This window comes from Eubalaena glacialis, chromosome 3, assembly GCF_028564815.1.
Source record: "Eubalaena glacialis isolate mEubGla1 chromosome 3, mEubGla1.1.hap2.+ XY, whole genome shotgun sequence".
NCBI classification, from domain to species: domain Eukaryota; kingdom Metazoa; phylum Chordata; class Mammalia; order Artiodactyla; family Balaenidae; genus Eubalaena; species Eubalaena glacialis.
Window position 1 is genome coordinate 81387237 of NC_083718.1, and position 21379 is coordinate 81408615.

Sequence of the window (21379 nt, forward strand, 5' to 3'; positions counted from 1 at the left end):
TGACCTCAGGCTGCTTCAAGGGGATTTCTGGGACTGAGGTGCATGTACACCGGTGTGTGAAGGCCTAGGCTAACCCTCCAGGGAGATCCCTCCCCTTCCTGCTCTGGGCCTCCAGCCCTCATTTCCAGCCTCTGTGACCCGGGCATATTTCTGACTCAGACAGCTTCAGGTTCTAGACATATGTGGGGCAGTAGGAAAGAGCCCAGGTCTTGAAATCAGACAGACCTGAGTTCTAGTTTTGGCTCTGACACCAGGTGAGGGTCCTTGGGCAAGCTGATGATCTCTCTGCACCTTAAATTCATCACCTGTAAAATGAGTATAATAATACTTGCCTCAAATTGTGGTAAAGAGGATTGGAATTAAATAACAACGTGGAAGAGCCTAGCATAGCGCTCAACCTACTAGGCATTTGACAAATGTCATTTTCTTCTCCCACGTGATAACAACCATGACCTTGCCAGCCAACTTAGTGCTTTACAGATATTCTCAGCTTCAACACTTACATCAACCTTATGAGATTGATATTCTTACTCTGTGTGGTTAATTTTATGTGTCATCTTGGCTGGGCCACATTGCCCAGATATTGGGTCAAACATTACTCTGGATGTTTCTTTCTTTTATTTTTTGGCCGCACCATGTGGCGTGCAAGATCTTAGTTCCCCGACCAGGGATCAAACCCGTGCTCTCTGCAGTGGAAGTGTGGAGTCCTAACCACTGGACCACCAAGGAGTTCCCACTCTGGATGTTTCTGTGAGGGTGTTTTTTTTTTTTTTTTTGATTATTTATTATTTATTATTATTTTTGGCTGTGTGGGTCTTCGTTTCTGTGCGAGGGCTTTCTCTAGTTGCGGCGAGCGGGGGCCACTCTTCATTGCAGTGCGCGGGCCTCTCACTATCGCGGCCTCTCTTGTTGCAGAGCACAGGCTCCTGACGCGCAGGCTCAGTAGTTGTGGCTCACGGGCCTAGTTGCTCCGCGGCATGTGGGATCTTCCCAGACCAGGGCTCGAACCCGTGTCCCTTGCATTGGCAGGCAGATTCTCAACCACTGCGCCACCAGGGAAGCCCTGTGAGGGTGTTTTTGAATGAGATTTACATTTAAAATAGGAGTAAAGCAGATTGCCCTCCATAATGTGGGTGGGCCTCATCCAATCCACTGAAGGACTACATAGAACAAAAGACTGACCTCCCCAGAGAAGGAGGGAATTCAGTGGCAGATAGCCTGTGGACTTGAACAGCAATGTTGGCTCTGGCCTGCTGGATTCTCTCGCTGGTCTATGCTCATGTGGGCTGGGACCTGGCCCTCTGCCCACTGTTCCCAGCCCCAGTCAGGAGGAAGTCAAGACAGAGTGAGACCCTGCAGATATTGGGTTTGCCAGCCTCTACAGCTTCATGAGACAAGACCTTAAATTTCATGGATATATCTCCTATTGGTTCCGGTTCTCTGGAGAACCCTGACTAATACATCTGTTTTAGTGAAATGAAATGGGGTAAAATGAAATAGAGGTTAAAACAACCTGCTCAAGATTATAAGGGAGGACTGCCCTGGTGGCACAGTGGTTAAGAATCCGCCTGCCGATGCAGGGGACACAGGTTCGATCCCTGGTCCAGGAAGATCCCACATGCCGCGAAGCAACTAAGCCCGTGTGCTACAACTACTGAGCCTGTGCTCTAGAGCCCACGAGCCACAACTACTGAGCCTGCGTGACACAGCTACTGAAGCTCGCGTGCCTGGAGCCTGTGCTCTGCAACAAGAGAAGCCTCCACAATGAGAAACCCGCGCACCACAACAAAGAGTAGCCCCTGCTCGCCGCAACTAGAGAAAGCCCACGTGTAGCAACAAAGACCCAACGCAGCCAAAAATAAAGAAAAAAAGAAAGAAAAAAAGAAAGAGAAAGAAAAAGATTACAAGGGAAGGCAAGGCTGGAGTTGAAATCCAGATACGTTGGTATTTGCCTTGATGCTTAACCAACATGGTTACAACACAGCATCTGATCCCTGCCACCGCTGACCTCATCTCCTCACACTCTTCCCCATGCTCCTCCATCCCACTCCTGGCTTCCATGTGTCCCCTGTGCCACCTCATGGCCTTTGCACATGCTGTTCCCACTGCCTGGAACAGCCATCCAGCAGTTATCTACACTTCTGTGTCCTTCACCTCATTCAAGTTTCCATGCAAATGTCTCCCTCTCAGAGACGCCCTTCTGACCATGCTATATCACATGGTACACTGTCACCCTTTAGCCCCTCACCTAGCTATATTTTTCTTCACAGTACTTCTCACTACTTGATACATTAAATATTTGTTTGTTTCCTGTCTGTCTCCTACCATTTCATTGAAGCGGTTTGTTTTCATTGCAAGCTTATTGAAAGCAGAGATTTTGTCTGTTTTGGTCATTAGAATACTGCTTGACGTATAGTATAGTAGGTGCCAAATACATGTTTGTTAAGAGAACAAAGAAGCCCACTAGCCACACACCATTGTCACACTTTGAGCTCTTTGCTAAAACTCAACTTCCAGCCTGCATCAACTCCAAACTGCTGAATCCTCAGAATCAGCCAAATGTTTCTGTCAGCCACCAGCCCTGTTCCTGGATCCCTCCTCCCTCAGGCTATCATCTTTTCCCATCTTGGTCTCCTCTAGTTCACCTGATTCACCCAGACCCTTCTCCAATCAGCAGCACAATCTCTGATGCACTATTTCCCCTGAAAGCCCAGCTGTGATTTTGTCTGTATGTGTTTTTGTGGATTACATGTCTGTCTGTCCTGTCACCCCAACGGAGCTGTGGGTGCCCTGAGGATGCTGATAGAATCAACACAATCTAATCACCTGGAACCTTCCTCAAGGACCCAATAATCACCATGGCACTTGCTGCCTGACAGGACACACACAGGCACACATGGGGACCTCCCACTTCTCTAAGGGGGGGAAGATACTGACCTGAGGGACCAAACCCAACACAAATACTTTTTTTTTTTTTTTAACATCTTTATTGGAGTATAATTGCTTTACAATGGTGTGTTAGTTTCTGCCGTATAACAAAGTGAGTCACCTATATGTATACATATATCCCCATATCCCCTCTCTCTTGAGCCTCCCTCCCACCCTCCCTATCCCACCCCTCTAGGTGGTCACAAAGCACGGAGCTGATCTCCCTGTGCTATGTGGCTGCTTCCCACTAGCTATCTATTTTACATTTGGTAGTGTATATATGTCCATGCCACTCTCTCACTTCGTCCCAGCTTACCCTTCCCCCTCCCCGTGTCCTCAAGTCCATTCTCTACGTCTGCATTTTTATTCCTGTCCTGCCCCTAGGTTCTTTAGAACCTTTTTTTTTTTTGTAGATTCCATATATATGTGTTAGCATACAGTATTTTTTTTATTGTTGCAAATTTATTTTCCCAAATTTCTTACCATTTATTTTATAATTTTGTCCTTTATTTTATTTTTATTAGGTAATCTTTTTTTTTGAATTTTATTTTATTTATTTTTTATACAGCAGGTTCTATTAGTTATCTATTTTATACATATTAGTGTATATATGTCAATCCCAATCTCCCAATTCATCCAACCACCACCCCACCACCACCACTTTCCCCTCTTGATGTCCATACGTTTGTTCTCTACATCTGTATCTCTATTTATGCCCTGCAAACTGGTTCATCTGTACCATTTTTCTAGGTTCCACATATATTGTTAGCATACAGTATTAACACAAATACTTTTTTTTTTTTTTAATTTATTTATTTCTTTTTGGCTGTGTTGGGTCTTCATTTCTGTGTGAGGGCTTTCTCTAGTTGCGGCGAGCGGGGGCCACTCTTCATCGCGGTGCGCGGGCCTCTCACTATCGTGGCCTCTCTTGTTGCGGAGCACAGGCTCCTGACGCGCAGGCTCAGTAGTTGTGGCTCACGGGCCTAGTTGCTCCGCGGCATGTGGGATCTTCCCAGACCAGGGCTCGAACCCGTGTCCCCTGCATTAGCAGGCAGATTCTCAACCACTGCGCCACCAGGGAAGCCCCAACACAAATACTTTTAAGGGGTCTTTCTTAGGTAGCCTGACCCTGGCTGGCCTTTCCAGCCTCACCTCCTGCCACTCCGCCATGAAGCAGTCTTTGTGCCAGAGACAGACACAGAGGATTACTCACAATGAACTCTCAAGCCTCCCTGCCTTTGTTCAGGCTTTCCCTTGGCTTTGCAAGCTCTGCCCTCAACCGCCACCTGAATTCTCTTACTCATCTTTCCAGTATCACCTTGGGCTTTAGGGCCTATTTGATAGAGGCTCATGCCTTCCCTGAAACAGTCAATCCCTTCCTCTGTGTTGTATGTAATTTTGCATATTCTTCCATCTTTAGTGCACTTTAGAATGAGGGCTCCACGGGAATTTCCTGGTTGTCTAGTGGTTAGGACTCTGTGCTCTCACTGCCGAGGGCCTGGGCTCAACCCCTGGTCGGGGAACTAAGATCCTGCAAGCCGCGAGGTGCGGCCGATAAATAAATAAAATAAATAAATATATAAATAGAGGGCTCCAGATTTGGAATTTGTCTCTCACTGAGACCAAAGCTTGCCAAAGGTGGGACTTCCCTGGTGGCGCAGTGGTTAAGAATCTGCCTGCTAATGCAGGGGACACAGGTTCAAGCCCTGGTCCAGGAAGATCCCACATGCCGCGGAGCAACTAAGCCCACGAGCCACCGCGCGCCTAGAGGCGGTGCTCCACAAGAAAAGCCACCGCAATGAGAAGCCCATGCACCGCAGCGAAGAGTAGCCCCCGCTCGATGCAACTAGAAAAAGCCTGCGCACAGCAACAAAGACCCAACACAGCCAAAAAAAAAGAAAAAAAAGCTTGCCAAAGGAGAAAACTCAAACAAACGTGAGAAAACTGAAGCTCAGAGAGGTTAATTTACTTGCCCAAGGTCACATAGCTAAGTAAAGGAAAGAGGCAGGACCCAACCTCAGGACATCTGGGGTTCTTAAGGCCCAAACTTTTAACCCCCAAGCTGTACTGCCTTTCATACCCTGCTATAATCATGTGTACTTGTGGCCTGCTGTAGCTGCAGAAGGGTAACGGTCTGTAAAAAGATTGAAGAGAAAGGAGTTGGACCATAAGAATCTGCTGGCTTTCGTCCAATGCTATCCAAAGCCAAAGACCCTGTGTCCAGTAGATGGGAGTCTCTGGAGTAGTTATATTTCCTGGGACCAGGACAGCTGGGTCAGTTTCCCTGGAGACCATCAAATGCTAACCTGTCCTTCCTTCTGCCCCTCATCTTACATTTATAGAAGCCCTCTGGGTTTCCCACGCTGTGCTTGGTCCTGGAGTTACAATGGTCCTGGGTGGCCCAAGCAGGGAAACAAAATACCTACAGCTCAACATGGTAAGTGCCATCTATAAAAGAGAGCCTGTGGGAGCTCAGAGGAGGAAGATGGTGTCCAACCCTGCAAGACAGGGTCAAGGCCCAGGAAGGCTGCTTGGAGGACATGATGCTTGAGCTGAACATTAGAGAAATATGTACCCACATTTTCTTGTGGCATATTTAGGGTTTCACTTTTCACATGAAGTTTTGTTTAATGCACTGGGAATTTATTTTAGTATAAGATGTGAGGTTGGAATATAACTTAATTTACTTTTTCAAATGGTAAGCTTGTTGCAAATGTTTTTCAAATAATCCATCTTTCCTCACTGGAGATGCCATCTCTATCATATGCTGAAATGGTGTATGTTTGATCTATTTCTTCACTTTTTATTCTGTTCCATTGATCTAGGTAGGGAGATGCTATACCTTAGTGGCAAAGTTTGCAGGCTCTGCAGTCTAGTCTGACTATCTGGGGCGTACCTGTTTCTTCATTTGTGAAATGGAGATAATAATAGTACCTACTTCATATGTTGGCTGTAAAGATTGAATGAGATTATGCATATAAAGTACTCATTACAGTGCCTGGCACAGAGTAATCAATCAATGAATGTCAGCTGCTATGACGATCCCTATCTGCCCATTCCTATACCAGTAACCCAGAAAGGTGAAATTACTAAGCATATAGCTTTGAGTCAGATGGGACAGTCTGCTACTTACTACCCTGCATGACCTCAGGCAAGTTACTTACCTTTTACCTTCTCTCTGCTTTGGTTTCCTCATTCATACATGGGGATATAAAAGTACCTACTGCAGCCTGTTGTGAAAATCAAACATGCAGTGTCACAAAGGGCATGACACATAATAGCCCCTCAATGAATGTTTAATCTTCTGCTGATTATTATGACACTATAATTTATTTTCTGTCTTTATGTGTTGCAGGGCAAGCCCCTTCTTGTTATCTTTCCCCCCAGAATTTTCTGGGGAGTGGCAATCTTTCAGGGCCACATCTATTGTGGGTGAATAAGATAGAATTTCTGGATCTGCAAGGCTGATGCCTGGCCCCTGAACTGTGTTGAAAGTCTCTGTGACTAGTGAGGTCTTGAGTGGGTAACCAGTAGGATTTTGGGGAAGGGAGTGGAGGTGGGCCTTTGAAGCTCATATAGCAGGTTTCTAAAAATATTTTAATTTTGCCTTAATTTTTACTTTAACAAAGGAATTTGCATAGTTTAAAGGGCCAACTAGTTCTATAAGGCATTCAATGAAAAATAACAGTCCCCTGCTCCATTCTCCTACCCCCTCCCTACACATACACTCCTCCATAAACCACTCTCAAGTTTCTTGGCTGCTTTTTTGGGTACTTACCTCTATATATTTTTTGTTTGTTTGTTTTTGTTTTGGGCAGTGCTGCACGGCTTCTGCGATCTTTTTTTTTTTTAATTAATTAATTAATTTATTTATGGCTGTGTTGGGTCTTCGTTTCTGTGCGAGGGCTTTCTCTAGTTGTGGCAATCGGGGGCCACTCTTTATTGCGGTGCGCGGGCCTCTCACTATCGCAGCCTCTCACTGCGGAGCACAGGCTCCAGACGCGCAGGCTCAGTAATTGTGGCTTACGGGCCTAGTTGCTCCACGGCATGTGGGATCTTCCCAGACCAGGGCTCGAACCCGTGTCCCCTGCATTGGCAGGCGGATTCTTAACCACTGTGCCACCAGGGAAGCCCGGCTTCTGTGATCTTAGTTCCCCGACCAGGGATTGAACCTGGGCCACAGCAGTGAAAGCACTGAGTCCTGATCACTGGACCACTAGGAATTCCCAATATTTCTAAGTAACATGTTCATATTATTATTTCTTTCTTTCTTTTTTTTTTTTTTTCTATTTTAGGTATAATCAATTGACTGCCTGCCATGGAAAATGAGGATACAGTTCTCTCTAATCCTGACTCTCCCCATATACTCCCCTCCTCCACCCTCTCAATTCAAATATATTCCAAATTTTAGTTAAGTCAACACTTAGTGTTTACATTATTATGGCTGTGAAAATATTCTACACAGCTGAGTTATGTAGTGTTTGTGCTAAGACTCTGTGAATCTGTAAAAACTGGTTTTATTAATTAACATCAGGGACATGGGGCTGAGAAACTTCGTTCTCTAAAATCATACAGTCACAGATTTTCTGTTTGAAATCAAGCAGTGAGAATGGAACATCCCACTGTTGCTGGAGGTTTAACGCATGTTGATTACTTTGATACAGAGAAACAGCCTCAATTTCCAACCTAGGTGCAAGGCTTCAGATATTGGGGTTTTGGACATAACATTGTACAATTATCTTAATTACATAGTTATCTATTACATAATTATCTAAAATTAGTTAACTTTGTAGTTTCCAAGTGGATTCTCAGTTCACTTCTCAGTCCAGGCTGTTGTTAACTCCTTCACCTACATCTGTGCTTACCTTGAACCTGTCAAAATACTGCTTCATTTAAATATCACCTGAACTCAACCCTTTCCCGTGTATCCTGTAATTCCTGTAATGACTTGGCTTTTTCCTTTGTTTGATGAGCGGCTCCACAGTTCCTCTGGTGTGTGCTCTCTCTTGCAGCAGCAAGTGAATAAACCTAACTATCCAACTACAGTTATGTTCTTAGTGGCCTTTATCAGACAGGCTTTTATAATTCTCCTTCCTTTCTATTTTTTTTTTTTTTTTTTATAAATTTATTTATTTATTTATTTATTTTTGGCTGTGTTGGGTTTTCGTTTCTGTGCGAGGGCTTTCTCTAGTTGTGGCAAGCGGGGGCCACTCTTCATCGCGGTGCGCGGGCCTCTCACTATCGTGGCCTCTCTTGTTGCGGAGCACAGGCTCCAGACGCGCAGGCTCAGTAGTTGTGGCTCACGGGCCTAGTTGCTCCGCGGCATGTGGGATCTTCCCAGACCAGGGCTCGAACCCGTGTCCCCTGCATTGGCAGGCAGATTCTCAACCACTGCGCCACCAGAGAAGCCCCTCCTTCCTTTCTTTTATAACTCTTTGTTTTCCCTGAAGTTGATAATTGCCTGACCTTTCCTTTCACTCGGTTTTCTGTATACCTATCATGAATTCATCCCCCAAATTCTGAAAGATGTATACACCTTCTCTTAATACCTTAAACACATCAGGTGATTCCTCTGTCCCCACAGTTTTTTTCCCTTAAAGACACCCTCCTGAAGCACTTCTTCTTCTGGCTCCAAGTCTTACTGGTTGCTCCTCCGAGTTTCTCTTTTAAAATATGACAACCTCTGTTCTAACACCTATCTCAGGGCACCTATCTCAGGGCACCTGTTAGTTGTCAATGCATCTGCTTTCCTGACTCCTGCTTTCCTCCTTCCACCCCAGAAGGGTCCGTGTCTTGACATCTCTATTTCTCCAAAGTCTGTCGTGACGCTCAAGAAACGTTCCACTGAATGAATGAATAAAAGAATAAATAAGTGAATAAATGAATGAATGAATGAGTGGAATTTTTGTGCAGGAGAAGTGAGTTTAAGAGGAACGATATTACATTCCCATCTTGTCGCAAGGCTTAAGGGTGTCCTCAGGCTCTCTACAAGCCCCACGCCAGCTTGGAGCGGGGTCTCGAGGGAGGGAAGCAGCACCGAAAGCCCTCTGGGCCCAAGTCGCGGCTGCCGGAGCGAAGCCGTCTGAGCACAGCCTAGGTCAAGACCGCGGCCACGAGCCTGCCAGGCGCCTCTCGAAGACTACAACTCCCAGAAGGCCGCGCGGCGGCGGAGCACGAGCCGTGGAGGATTCCGGACGCTGACGTCGGAGCCGTGCGGCGTAGGGAAGGCGCTGGCCTGGGAGGTAAGTGTAGAAGAAGGGCTGAGGGCTGAGAGCGGAGGGCGGGAGCGACGGAGGAGCGGCCCTGAGGTTAGGTGGTACGGAGTGGGGGTGAGGTAGAAGGACAGGGAATGGGTTTCAAATGAAGACCGGGTAGCGGGGTGTCAGGGACCTCGAGCTCTGCTTCCTCTTCCCGCAGTGACCATGACGAAATTAGCGCAGTGGCTGTGGGGGCTGGCGCTCCTGGGCTCCACCTGGGCTGCTTTGACCATGGGAGCCCTGGGTCTGGAGCTGCCCTCGTCTTGCCGGGAGGTCCTGTGGTCACTGCCCGCCTACTTGCTGGTGTCCGCCGGCTGCTATGCACTGGGTACTGTGGGCTATCGCGTGGCCACTTTTCACGATTGCGAGGACGCCGCCCGCGAGCTGCAGAGCCAGATCCAGGAGGCCCGAGCCGACTTGGCCCGCAGGGGGATGCGCTTCTGACACCCTAACCTTATTCCCGCACGGACAGCCTGCTCTCCCCTCCCCCATTAAAGCGCCAGTTTATTTTCTAACTTTGGTTTGAGTATGGAGTATGGATGATGGGAATTGGGGATTCTGTGTACCAGCTGTTGAGAAGTGAGAGGTAGAAGAGCCACCTTCCTGAGGCTCTCTCAGCCTTTATCTTTGCATTCTGCTGGTACTTCCTCCTATTTGCTCCGAAGGAGGCAAAGACGCCCTTCTCAAGATCTCTCAGAATGGAAAAATCATTTCACTTTCCTGGTCTTTTTAGCCCTGTCAGGAAGGACTTCTTGAAGCCTATTCTTCTTCATAACATCCAAGCTCTGTTCTTTTTAAGGCCTTCCTACGTCTTTACAACTTCTTGGTTCTTTCAGATACCTTTTCTGAGCCAACCCTACCAGCCCAAGAGTAACTGTGGATCAGACAGTTCCCCTCTACCCTTCACCAAACCAGGCAGGTTGACTATCCCTGAACAGAGAACGAGCCTTTATGGGCAAGGGGTAGGGAACAGTTTATTTTAAGGCACATTCTAAAGATTTCACCCCGACCTCCAAAATTAAAAAATAAAATCTTGAAAAAAAATAAAAGTGATTCATCTCCCAGGTTCCATCCAGTCTTCTAAGTAAAGCCCTTTCTTTAGTCCCTGGATTCTCAAAGCAGTTCTTTTCCTTTACCACAACGCACTTCACCAGTGGAGGTGACCAGCAGGAAGAGCTGAAACAAGGAGGTTTCTTTGGTAGTAGGTTGGCATTAAGGTGCCCAGTGGTCAGGTGAACTCCCTCAGGTTTGTAGAAGCTGATAGTTCCTATCTTGCTCCTGGGGGTACTTCCAGAAAAGCCAGAAGCGAATGAAGCTGGTGAGGATTCCTGGAAGGTTGGGCACCTGAAATCACAAGGGCTGCTATGAGGAGAGGAGCTGATTTTCCACCTCGTACACCTGTCACCCTGCCCCTGTTCTGCTTACCACAATGTAGGGATCTTTTAGTCGAAACCCATAGAACGTCCAGGAGGCAGAGGTGAGGAGGGTGGCAATGGTGAGTGAAAAGGAGAGACGTTTGGTCGATTTAGTACGAATGACCTTGGCCTGTGGGAAGGGATGAAAGACACTCTTAGCAAGGCACATAGTAAATCTCCCACCTTGCCTAAGAATTTCCTCAGAAAAAAAGTCAGACGTCCTCTCTGATCTCCTGTTACCCAAACTTTCCCTCCTGCCCCCCACTCACCCAACTCTACTGCCCCGTCTCCTTCCAGGATTTAGGTCTTTCCTTCCTCTGGAGTATAAGCTACAGTCTCTGGCTATGGGAGACTTATCTCCCTTTCCTCCCTGGACACCCCCACTCACCAAGTCAGCTAGTGGTGAGAGGTACATACTGATGGTGAAGACACTGCAGAAGAGGCCCAGCTGCTGAAGCCGGGTCTCAGTGTTGGGCACCAGGAGCCAAAAGTAGCCAAAACCCAGGACAAGGACCCCCAGCAGGGTTGCAGTCTGAAGGAGCACAGCATGCTGCAGAGGAGAGAGTAGCCTTACTTCTGGATGTACCAGGAGCCCTCTCTGACTCTGCTGCTGGAATTAATTCATCCTGCCCTCTCCCATGCTCCAGTTGGGGAGCCAACCTTTGCCCAAGCCTCCAGTATTGCACTTGTCACATCCTCTTTCCCACCAGTGACTTAAGCACATGTCTGATCCACCCACAACCCTGGAGGTTTCTAGGAGAGGGAAAGGTATCTTTTTTGGGTGACCTTGCTACACAGAGTAGGAGCTTAATGCTTGTGTGAATGGGGAAGCAGAGCAGATCATCTCTCTCAGCCACTGGCACTGACTTTGAAGGAACTATGGAGACAAAATCCCTTTCCACGCAGTTTGTTGGGCAGCAAGGCACCATCAGGCTAGGCAGAGCTACCAGCTTTGCCAGAATGGGGGACAATATGTGAGTCTCAGAAGGCTGGCTTCATGGCGAAAGGAGGACTGCAAGGCTGGAGGGGTCTTCCAGGAAAAGTTGGCAGTGCCAGCCTGTTATAGTCTTCTAGGAAACAGTGTTTGCCCTGCCAGCAAGGCAGGGCAGGGCATGCAGCAGAGGAAGGGGCTCTACCTTCCGATGGCAGTAGTGCAGATACACCAAGATATACAGGGTCTGAAGCACAGCACCCACGGCGTTGACGACGATTAGCGTCCAGTTTCCCTTCAGGGCCCCATAACTCAGCCAGCTCAGGTTGCTGCAGGGTGGAGGGGAGGGACATTCGCCCGCGGGGTTGAGTGTGAGCGGGGGGCCTGAGGGGCCTCGTCCACATTCCTCCTCACCCTTCCCCAACCTCCCTCAGACAGCCTTTCCCGCCGCAGGCATCGCCCCTCTCACTTGACATCCGTGGTGAGAAAGGGCAGGAACTGGACACTGTCCACACTCCGGGTCATCCGCATGTGCTTGAGGTCCGAGCTGTAACGGGGACCCGAAGGCAGGGGGGAGAGGTGGAAAGGGAGAACCAGTCTGCTGGGGCGTTGAAATCCCCGATGCCTGTCATCCTTTCTGGACAACTGCAGACCCCCGGCCCTACCCTCAGCACCCTGGCCTTCTCCCTGAGGTAAACTGACCAGCCTTGCCCTTGTACCCCGGCCCTCTCGACCCGATTCCACTTTGACCCTAGGTTCCAGATGCAGCCTGGGGCTGCGGCCACGTCTCTGTCCCCTCTCTCTCCTTTCCTGACTTCCTGGTCCTGCCCCAGCCCAGCCCGTCCGCGCTCTCACAGGCCGGTGGAGAACATGCCGAGGGTGAAGAGCACGCAAGCTCCGGAAAGAAGCGAGTCGGCCAATCCGCCCGCCTCCATCCCTCCCCGAGTCGGATCCCGAGCTCGGCGCCTGGGGCCAGCTAGCAGGATCCGGAGCCCGCGACGCCGGAGCCCCGCCCCTTTGCGCCCCCGGCTCCGCCCCTGCGCGCTCGGCCGTCCCCCCGGAAACTGAACCGGAACCCGGCCCACCCTTAGAACGTCAAGCCGGAGCTCAGGCCCCGCCCCTCCGAGGGCCTGTCCTGACCCTGCCGGCCCGCTGTCGGCTCGCAGGGTTGCCTGTCTTCCTGTTGCTCTCGGTTTTCTGGCCGGTCTCCTTCCTAAGGCTCCGCGGATTTGTCCCCGGCATCAGCCGCTCCACACTCTCTGCTTACTCCTTGGATCACCCAGACCCCCAGCCTCAAGTCACTTTCCCACAGGCCGCGAGCCTACGTGGTAGAACTCAAAAGCTTGCTACGCGGACTTCAACACGCTTTCACGGAGGGCCGCAGCTCAGAACTTCAGCTGCCCAGGGTTTGGGAGATTTTTCGCTGTTTGCTGAAGCCTCTTTCCGGCCTCTTCCCTAAGTAACAGGGACTGCCAGGAATCACCAAGTCTTTGTGAGATGCCCTCCCCCTTCAGCCACACTGCCGGCTTTCCCTGACTTGGCCAATCCACTGGACAAACGTATATCACCGACCCCCCCTAGTCCAACCAACTTGCTGCCGGGAACTTTCCCTCCCAGCCTCCCACACATCTCTGCTGGTGGGGCTGTGGGGAGAGCCGCATGCCTCAGCTGGCAGGCGTTCTGAGCGGCTGCCCTGACTCACCCAAGAGCCTGAGTACCTCAACAGTACGCCAAAGCCCAGCGCTGAGAGGGTGCGAGTGGGGCGGAAGTTGGACAGGAGGAACTTCCAGAGTGGGGTGCAGCCTAGAACCCGAGAGACTGCTGTGGGGAGCACTCCTGTCCTGGACAACCCTCAGAGGAGGAAACACCCCACCCTTGTGGGCTGGTGAGGGGCATGTATTCTTTTCAGAGAGAGGGGAAAAAACTCAAACCCAATTGCTACTGATATACCACAGAGCCTAGCAGCAGCAGGGACTCAATGGTCATAAATTAGGATGGAAGGGCAGAAAAGCATGTCCAAAAAAACAAACACATTGCTTTATTTTGAGACAAAGAACATTGTATAAAAAAACTCCAGTTGTAGAAATCAGCAGACACACATCTAGTTCATATACATATTCTGTACTCGTGGGCCCTGCCCTTCAGGCTACAGTCAGTCTAGGCACAGACTCTGTGCACATGGGCACCGCCCTTACAGCTACACTCTAAGAACAGGTTGGCACAGCCCCCCTGCTGGCGCAGCTCCGTGGAGTGATGCCCCAGGGTAGGAGAGGATGTAGTGCCTGGCTACAGTCCTCTCCGTGGCACCTCCACAGAGGAAAGTCTTGGGGGAGATGCTGGGTCAGCCCAAGCATGCTGCCTCTCCTGTCCCTGGCTCCCAAGCAGGAAACTGTCTCTTGCTTTTCCTTCAGAGCCATCCTGGCTCTCTCTGGGAGGGACATCTTCGCCAAGCTCAGTGTCCATCCATGTAAGCCCAAGCCCCTTTCAGCTCGGCTCCCACAGTGCCCTTTTTAAGAGGCCATGTCCGCACAGCTCGTTTCTTTGGCTTAAGGGCAGGAATGGAGAGGGAAGGACTGTCTCCACTTCTTTGTCCATCCCTCTGAGGTGGAGGCGAGGATGGCACTGTCAGGCTTGCTGACCTCCTTTGGGTTGAAAGCTTTAATACTGACCCGTTTTGAGGCTGCTGGGTGGCAGCTTGTGCATGTGGTAGGAGTGGTTCCCAGGACTATGGCTTTGGGAGGGGCCCCAGGCAGGTGAGGGAGGCCCGCCCTGCCCCCTCAGTTCCAGTTCTTACAGTGCGTGCGGCATACACCTTCATGGGGTTTGCAGCAGCAGGAATGGCAGGAGCAGCACAGCCCAGGCGAGTGGGAAGAGGCGGGGGGCGGCACTGTGACCAATGCTATGTAGAACCTGCACCTCTGGGTCATCTGCAAGGTGAGAGGGCAGAGGCCCCCAAGGTGAGCGGTTCCCCCTATTGGCACTGGCCCTCAGCCCAGCGAGGCTTCCCCTGCCCCTGCCTGGCAAAAGAGCCACCTCCTGTACCCAACCTCTTCAAGCAGACCCCATTTTGTGCCCCAGGCCCAATTTGCTCCAGCCACCTACCTGCTGGAAGTCTCTTCTCCTGTGCATTGGCATGGGCCTGAGGACTGTGAGCTGAAAGGGTGGTCTTAGGTCAGGTACTTGGTACACCAAGGAAGCAGAGGGGTGGGAATGCTGGGTGGGCTGGGCAGTGGGACTTCCCAACCATCCCAGATCACTAGACCAGGCCCAGGATAGGGATGCAGCAAGGAGGCCCACAAGGCTGTGACACTCACTGATTTTGCCACTGACGGTCACCTTCAACCTCAAGCACTGGTCTTCCTGGTGGTGGATGGGTTTGGCTACAAAATAAATCCAGAGAGTGATAAGGAAAGAAACTTTTTTGGAAGAAAATAAAAGCGTAAATGCCTCTGACCCTGCTTTCTCGGTCCCTACTCATTTTAATCCCTCTCTTCCCTCTAATCTTTGATTCTCACCTTCCTTAGTTTTTGCCCACTTTCTGCCCCAAGTTCAGTCCAAGCTCCCATTCTTGGGAATAACCCCTGACTTTGGAGGTGGTGGTAAAAAGAACATAGACACTATCCCCTCCCTACAGCCCATCCTCCATTCCTCCCAGCCTGAAGATGGGGGCAACCTGCACAATATGCTCCCCTTACCCGGCACTTTGTCCTCGCCCTGCCTAAGCCCCACTGACAGGGTGAGGCCTGGATTCATTCTATACAAAGCTGATCTCACAACTTGTAAAATCCACCAGTGGCTCTCCACTGCCCTCAGGATAAAGTCCAAACTCCTTAGCACTTCTTAGGCCCCCATGCTCTACCCTGTCTACTGCTCCAAGCTCCTATCTCCCCACTTCCAAGTGTCCCTCCTGCTCCAGTCAGTCTGAACCATATGAAGTTCCCTGAAGATGTCATGCTCTCTTTGCACATGTCCCCTTGTTTGGCCAGCTCCTCTGTCTGTCCTAAACTCTTGGGTCATCTTCCCCAGGAAGCCTTCTCTGAGGTGCCCCCCAACCCCAGACTAGCAGGTACTCAAGTGATTTCCGCAGGGCCCCTGAGCTCATATCTACCATATCACCCTGTTCTAATGGTCTGTTAATCTACGTATGTCCTTTTCCAGGTTCCTGGAGGACAGAGACTCTGTAATGTTTTATTTATCTCTGCGCCTACAGTGCCAAGCAGAGTGCCCAGGACACAGTAGAAGCTCACTCCACATTTGTAATGGGAATGAACGAACACAGACTTCAGGATTGGAAGGGGCCGTCTGCTGCTTGCCTTCCCACTAAGCATGTACCGAAACATGTACATCATGCCAGGTGCGTCCCCCAGTGTGTGCACCTGTGTGCATGCCTCCCGGGCACTCACAGATGTAGTAGTAGCTGTGTCCCTCTTTGAACTCCTTGCCCAGGGTAAAGGGTGTAAAGCGCTGGAACTTCTCAGACAGCTTCTCTGGGCCATGCCTGGCACTGGGCTGGTTGCACTGCCAGCGGACCTGGTCCTTGGATTGGGGTTGGCACAGTTGGTACTGCTCATGCTCCACCAGGTACAGTGTGTACCGCTCCATGGCAGCGTCTGCCACAGAGTCATCCTCATAATGAGGACAGATGATGTCCAGGTAGTCATTTAACTGCACGTGTACTGTGTAGTCCTCACTCCGAAACCTGGGCATGCGCAGAGGTAGAGAAAGCAGGTGGTCACTCGGAAGCCAGGCCAGAGCCTTGAGCCTCCAAATGTTTACATGACCCCTCACATTTCATACTGGACCATCGCCCCCACCAAAGATTTTTTAAAAATCTTAACTTCCAGTATTTAATTTACTGATCTTGATCTCTTAAATATCTTTCCACCATCTCCAAACATTCCCACCACCGTCTGCCACTAATCCTCTAAATAGCATCCACTTAGTATCTTTCAGGTACCAAGGCACTTCCCATAACCTCCCTGATATTTACCCAAGGATGGGCTTCTAAATATTTCTTCTGCTCACTCTTCTACCTATAAATATTTCCCCAACTCTATTCTACCACTTGCTCCTTTAACTGCTATTAGACCTCAATCTGAGACCCTACTGGCCCATTCTATAATCAAGATCCACATCACCCTTTTTCTTTCCCATGCTAGTACTCGGCATCCAACAATCTGTCTTCACTTCTCTTACTCCTCTCATTTTTCCCCTTGACCCACTGAGTATATCTCACATTGTTCAACTTCACTTTTCCCCCAACACCCAGGACATCCATGCCCACAGATAATGTCCAGTCCTTTTGAGTTAAATTGCTTTGATCAATCCATCCAGTCCCCTCAAATCTCCCCTTCTAGCTACTCAAATCTATGCTCAGCTCTCCTTGTCCACTTCTCTCAAAGCACCCCGAAACCTCTCTGTCCCTTTATCTCCAAAAGCCATACTTTCACCTCTCGTGAAATGAGCTCCAGAAATGCTGGAGTTCTCAGATCTGAGAAGGCCTCTCCCCTCCCTCTTCCCAAGGTGGAGCCAGCTCCCCTCCCCCAGCCCATTCCCCCCAGGCTCCAAAGGCTCCAGCCGGACTGCCCACTGACCCCTCCCCCCCAGCTCTAGACACCTGGCTCCAGTCTAGGTGGGGCCCTAGTAGGGGAAAAAGTGCCTCCCCACCTCCCTCTCCAAGCCGGTCAGCTTCTCTGAATTCCCCCAAGCACTGCCAGCTAGAGACTCAGCAGAGTTGGCTGCCAACTTGCTTCAAACCAAAGCCAGGGGCATGGGTGGTGGGGAGAGGGGCAGGGGTTAGGCCAAGAGGCCTCTGAGGTGGGCACCCACTGCCCAGTCAGCATGACCCTTAAGAGGCCTGGCTTTGCAGGAGCATGCCAGTGCTCCAGCTAGGCTTACCAAGGCCCCTCCCCCACCCTGGGGAAAAGAGAGAGAGAGAGAGAGAGAGAGAGAGAGAGAGAGAGAGAGAGGGAGAGAGAGAGAGAGAGAGAGAGAGAGGGAGAGAGAGAGAGGGAGGGAGGAGGAGCAGAGAGAGGCTTTTAAAATTCCTCTCTGGAGAGATAAACAGAGAAGCCATTTCAGAACAGGTATTTCAGCTCTGGGTCTGGCGTCTTTCCTCCATTCCCGTGACGGGCACTGACTCATTCTTCATCTACCTCTGCCACCCACCCCGGCATTCATGAGAACCTGTGAAAATTTCCCTTGTCAAATGTGGACAGCCCCCAGGACCCCAGGATGGCCCAGTGCCCACTTGCTCTGGGCACTGTCCTCCAGGCAAAGGGAGCTGACAGGTCTGAATGGGTGGGGTACCTGCCCCTCTAGCACCAAGGAGGCCAGGGTGCAGCTCACAGTGGCACTGCCCTTCTTCCCATGCTGCCCCCTGCCTGGGGCCTGGAGATCCCAGGGCTGATGCCCACTGCCCTGAGTCACCCATGCCAGTCTCATACCCACCCAGCTCATTACCACCTCGTCTTTGCCCTCAAGCTGGGCCTGGCTTGGCTGCTTGTGGCCTCCACTCTGGGCTGGCTTTCTGTTTAGTCCTGGGTATGGTAGAGTGTGTGTGTGTGTGTGTGTGTGTGTCCAGATGGACAGGGCAGAAGCTGTGCTTGGTGGGTGGGCCCATCACCCCCCTCCTGGGGGTACAATCTGCTCCACTTAGCACTCCCTTGACTCTTGCTCTCCATCTGGGAAAGGGGGGCAGCGGCGTCAGGGAAGGCGGGGAGGGGGGGCAAGGAAGAGGCTCCTTCCTGAAAGAGAGGAAACCTGGGAGCTTGGGAACGGAAAAGGCCAGGGTCCCCCCCTCCCTACTCATGGCTTCCTGTCCCCTCCTCCTCCTTCAGCCAACACCTGGCACGGGCATAAACAGGGACTTTGCTCTCTCCCTCTAGGACAAGATTGGGTCAAAGAAGCAAAGAACAGACAGCAAGGAGTGAGGTGGGGGAGGGCTGACTGCACTGCCCTGTCAGGCGGCCAGTGGGCAAGAGGGCATTGCCCTCTGGGGTTGGCAGCTGGCTGTTCCCTCCCTGCCCAACTCGCCACAGACGACAGAGCCCCTACCAGGCAATGCTGCCACAGGGTCAAGAGGAAACTGGCACAGTCTATTTCTCAAGGGGAGTGGGGGGTAGGCCTGCTAGGGCTGTGGGTGGCTGGGCTGAGTGAAGTGTTTTTCCCCCCGACCCCAAGGTATCCAGCCCTCCTCTCCTTACTCCACCTTACCCCCCTCTCCCGTTTTCCTGCAAATATTGTTCCCATAACTTCAGAAAACTCAAGAACAAAGAACAAAGGGTCCGATGGAGCTTCTCCCTCCCTGTACCATTTGCCTCACAGCCCTAAACCTGCCCCGGAGAAATTAACTCCTTCCTGCCCAGAGCCCTTTGTAACCCTTTTAACCCCTTCCTGTCCTCTGGAACCTTTCCCACGACCTCCCTCTCCCCTTCTCTTCAGTTTTACTACCTGAACCTCAGATACCCTCAAGCCTACCCACACACAGCATGTGCCTCATTCATGCCACCTCAAAAGACTCTTGGGGGGGAGGGCTTTCCAGGGTGACCTTAAATACAGAATGAACACTTAATGCTGGCAGCCCAGGTGCCTCCTGAAGGGTCCTTCCAGGATTACAATAAGCATTCTGCTTACTCCGGATGTCAAGACCTGTCAGTGTGGGCAGATGCCCAAGTAACACACAAGGAGAGGCACAGAGGCTTTCTCAGTGGAAGGGCCTAGAACAAGAGCCCTGGCGGCCAGAGAGAGTGGCCCCTGCTAAAGGCAGGAACTGTTCAACGCGGGTCCCTCACTTCAGAGTAACAGGGGTGCCAGAGGGAAGGAAAAGAGGGGCAGAGACAGAGCCTGTGCAAGCAGACGCGGGCAGGGTCCTGCCCTGGGGTGGGCTACTCCCAGCTATGGGGGAGAAGAAAGTCTATGGGATCCCTCCCGCCTCCGGTCACCTCCCCGAGACTCAGGTTAGGGGCTAGCCGGGACAGTTAACCTGGAGGGGGGAGCAGTGCCAACCGGGCGCCCAGGCTGTCGGCCGGAGACTCGGGGCTTACTTGGGGTTTGAACTGTTCCAGAAGACGGTGTGGCGGTCAGCAGCGGCCAGACTGCAGCACAGACCCAAGAGAGGGGCCCAGAGGAACTCCATAGCGCGGGGCCGGGCCAGGCCGGGCGGGGACGAGGGGCTCCTCCGGGTCTGGGTTCCCGCAGGCTTTCTCCGCGGCGCACTCAGCACAGTGCTCACAGCTCTGGGCCCTCCGCCTCGCGACTCCGCCTTTTGGGCCGGCGCCGCCCGACACCCCGCCCCGCCCCCGCCCCGCCCCGCCCAGCGCGCGGCTGCCCTGGGCCTGGGGGCTGGGGAGGTGGAGGAGGGGAGGGCAGTGGGGGAGGGGAGGGAGGCGAGGGGAGCAAAGCGCGCACCTCCGCCCGACAAATCTGCTCAGCGCTGTGTGTTTGCTCACTCGTGGATCCGCGTGCAGCTTTGTGGGCCTGTGCGGGGTGGTGGGTCTGTGTCCCCCGCGCAGTCTCGTGCGGGAGAAGGGAACGAACTCCACGTGCGGGTCTGCTAACCAGCGGGTGCGGGACCCGGCTGGCGGGCGCCGTGCGCCGATCTTGAAAGGTGCGAGGTTGTTGATAGGTCCCGCACCTTTCCCGAGCCTTGCACACCCAGGCTCGGGCGCCCGCGTTTCCACACTCTCCTCCTACCCACCCCCTTCCTGGACTCTGCGCTCGGCTGCCCCTCCCCACACACGCTGCTGTTTGTTTTTGTTGGGTTTGTCAATGTTGTCTTTGTTCGGGAGATTGTGTCATCGCCTAGATGCCGGGAATAAAGTGCAACCCTGTGTGTGATCAAGTGTGTAACGTGTGTGGCCGGGGCTTAGGGCGCCTCTGTCCGTCAGTGCCTGTGAGAGGGAGGAACACTCGGGATTCTGGGCCCGCGAGGGGGTTCGCTCTTGTTTCTAGGGCTCCAAAGGGCACTAATGACCTGTGTGAGTGTGTGCTAACACGTGTGTACCGTGCGAACAGGCTTTGAATATGGACTGTGAGAATCTGGGCCTGAAGGGTGACAAACTGTAACCACAGATGTGCATCTGGCATGTGTAAATACGTGTGATGGCGCGCAAGTGTGAAAGCATTTGTGAGTAGTATCACAGCCGCGTGTGGGGAAGCGTGTGAAACTTTGACGTACGTATGCTAATGTTTGTGAACAGCGTGTGAAGAGGAGGGGAAACATGCACAGGCGAGCAACGTCTGGGGGCTGGGGGCTGAAGGCGGGGAGGGGATTTTTGTGCAGCGTCCCAGACTGGGCGACTGGGTCTGGCCCAGTTTGGGCTGGGTCTCCCAGTCAGTCAGGCCCCAGTATCCAGCTCGCTACCCCGCACCCCGAGCAGTGTAAACAAACCCGCTGGAATTCGCCTCTCGGGGCTCCTCTCCCCGCCGGGATCTGCACCGTCTGGGGCAGGGGTTGGCGGGTGGGTGTCTGCCTCCCAGATCTCGGGGCGGAGAGGGCGGGCAGGTGTTTGATCAGGTTCGTGTGTGTGTGTGTGTGTTTGTGTGTGTGTGTGTGCGTGTGTGTATCTGGAGCTGGAAGTCCTAATGCTGTATGACTGCGTGCGTTTCGTGATTCATGTGTGTAATTGCGTGGCTGTTTGCATGCCCGTCCGGAGTTGATTTTGCGAGTTTGTGCACACCCCTGGCCAGCCCTTCCAAGCGGCTGAGCAACGCGGGAAGCCGCAGACCCGGGGCCCCCTAGAGGCTCGAGCCCAGCTTCCCCGGTTCCCAGGCTGTTTCATCCTCCTCTTTTACGGCCAGGCCTGGCCGCAGCCCCTGTAATTACGCGGGGCTGGAACACAGCGGCT

General features: G+C 51.9%; 3 protein-coding genes and 1 long non-coding RNA gene across 11 annotated transcripts; 2 read left to right on the forward strand and 2 right to left on the reverse strand.

The window, feature by feature from the left end:
• The first annotated feature begins 676 nt into the window (after positions 1-676).
• On the forward strand, positions 677-7619 carry LOC133088130 (uncharacterized). Its single transcript, XR_009700493.1, has 3 exons — positions 677-750; positions 5271-5365; positions 7224-7619. It is a non-coding gene; the product is annotated as an uncharacterized LOC133088130 (long non-coding RNA).
• A 1451-nt stretch (positions 7620-9070) lies between these two features.
• DPM3 (dolichyl-phosphate mannosyltransferase subunit 3, regulatory) lies at positions 9071-9700 on the forward strand. 2 transcript variants are annotated; one of them, XM_061185936.1, is made up of 2 exons: positions 9071-9170; positions 9346-9700. In XM_061185936.1, exon 2 carries the CDS (start codon positions 9351-9353, stop codon positions 9627-9629), a length of 279 nt encoding a protein of 92 aa, XP_061041919.1. In that variant the 5' UTR covers positions 9071-9170; positions 9346-9350; the 3' UTR covers positions 9630-9700. The 2 variants fall into 2 exon arrangements, with proteins under 2 accessions (XP_061041919.1, XP_061041917.1); XM_061185934.1 differs by lacking the exon at positions 9071-9170 and adding an exon at positions 9182-9236.
• A 419-nt stretch (positions 9701-10119) lies between these two features.
• Positions 10120-13005, reverse strand: SLC50A1 (solute carrier family 50 member 1). 4 transcript variants are annotated; one of them, XM_061185932.1, is made up of 6 exons: positions 12672-13005; positions 12001-12078; positions 11737-11860; positions 10989-11150; positions 10611-10730; positions 10120-10529 (listed from the first exon to the last, which is right to left on the reverse strand). In XM_061185932.1, exons 2-6 carry the CDS (start codon positions 12060-12062, stop codon positions 10428-10430), a joined length of 570 nt encoding a protein of 189 aa, XP_061041915.1. In that variant the 5' UTR covers positions 12063-12078; positions 12672-13005; the 3' UTR covers positions 10120-10427. The 4 variants fall into 4 exon arrangements, with proteins under 4 accessions (XP_061041915.1, XP_061041914.1, XP_061041913.1 ...); XM_061185931.1 differs by having other exon boundaries at positions 12617-13005; XM_061185930.1 differs by lacking the exon at positions 12672-13005 and adding an exon at positions 12387-12538.
• A 541-nt stretch (positions 13006-13546) lies between these two features.
• On the reverse strand, positions 13547-19771 carry EFNA1 (ephrin A1). Of its 4 annotated transcripts, none has more exons than XM_061183367.1 (5): positions 19577-19771; positions 15935-16230; positions 14846-14911; positions 14634-14684; positions 13547-14458 (listed from the first exon to the last, which is right to left on the reverse strand). In XM_061183367.1, the coding sequence occupies exons 1-5, from the start codon at positions 19666-19668 to the stop codon at positions 14346-14348; spliced, it is 618 nt and encodes a 205-aa protein (XP_061039350.1). In that variant the 5' UTR covers positions 19669-19771; the 3' UTR covers positions 13547-14345. The 4 variants fall into 4 exon arrangements, with proteins under 4 accessions (XP_061039350.1, XP_061039349.1, XP_061039352.1 ...); XM_061183366.1 differs by having other exon boundaries at positions 15908-16230; XM_061183369.1 differs by lacking the exon at positions 14634-14684.
• Positions 19772-21379: the final 1608 nt, after the last annotated feature.

Bases quoted from the DNA above. Each gene is read 5' to 3' on its own strand.
- DPM3 (XM_061185936.1), top strand. From the start codon at position 9,351: ATGACGAAATTAGCGCAGTGGCTGTGGGGGCTGGCGCTCCTGGGCTCC.
- SLC50A1 (XM_061185930.1), bottom strand. From the start codon at position 12,466: ATGGAGGCGGGCGGATTGGCCGACTCGCTTCTTTCCGGAGCTTGCGTG. The intron at 12,079-12,386 runs GTGAGAGCGCGG...TCCCCGTTACAG, and splicing joins GGCATGTTCTCCACCGGCCT to CTCGGACCTCAAGCACATGC. The intron at 11,861-12,000 runs GTGAGAGGGGCG...TCCACCCTGCAG, and splicing joins TTTCTCACCACGGATGTCAA to CAACCTGAGCTGGCTGAGTT.
- EFNA1 (XM_061183366.1), bottom strand. From the start codon at position 19,668: ATGGAGTTCCTCTGGGCCCCTCTCTTGGGTCTGTGCTGCAGTCTGGCC. The intron at 14,912-15,907 runs GTGCACACACTG...TTTATTTTGTAG, and splicing joins CCCGGGAGGCATGCACACAG to CCAAACCCATCCACCACCAG. The intron at 14,459-14,633 runs GTAGGTGGCTGG...CTCACCTTGCAG, and splicing joins GGAGAAGAGACTTCCAGCAG to ATGACCCAGAGGTGCAGGTT.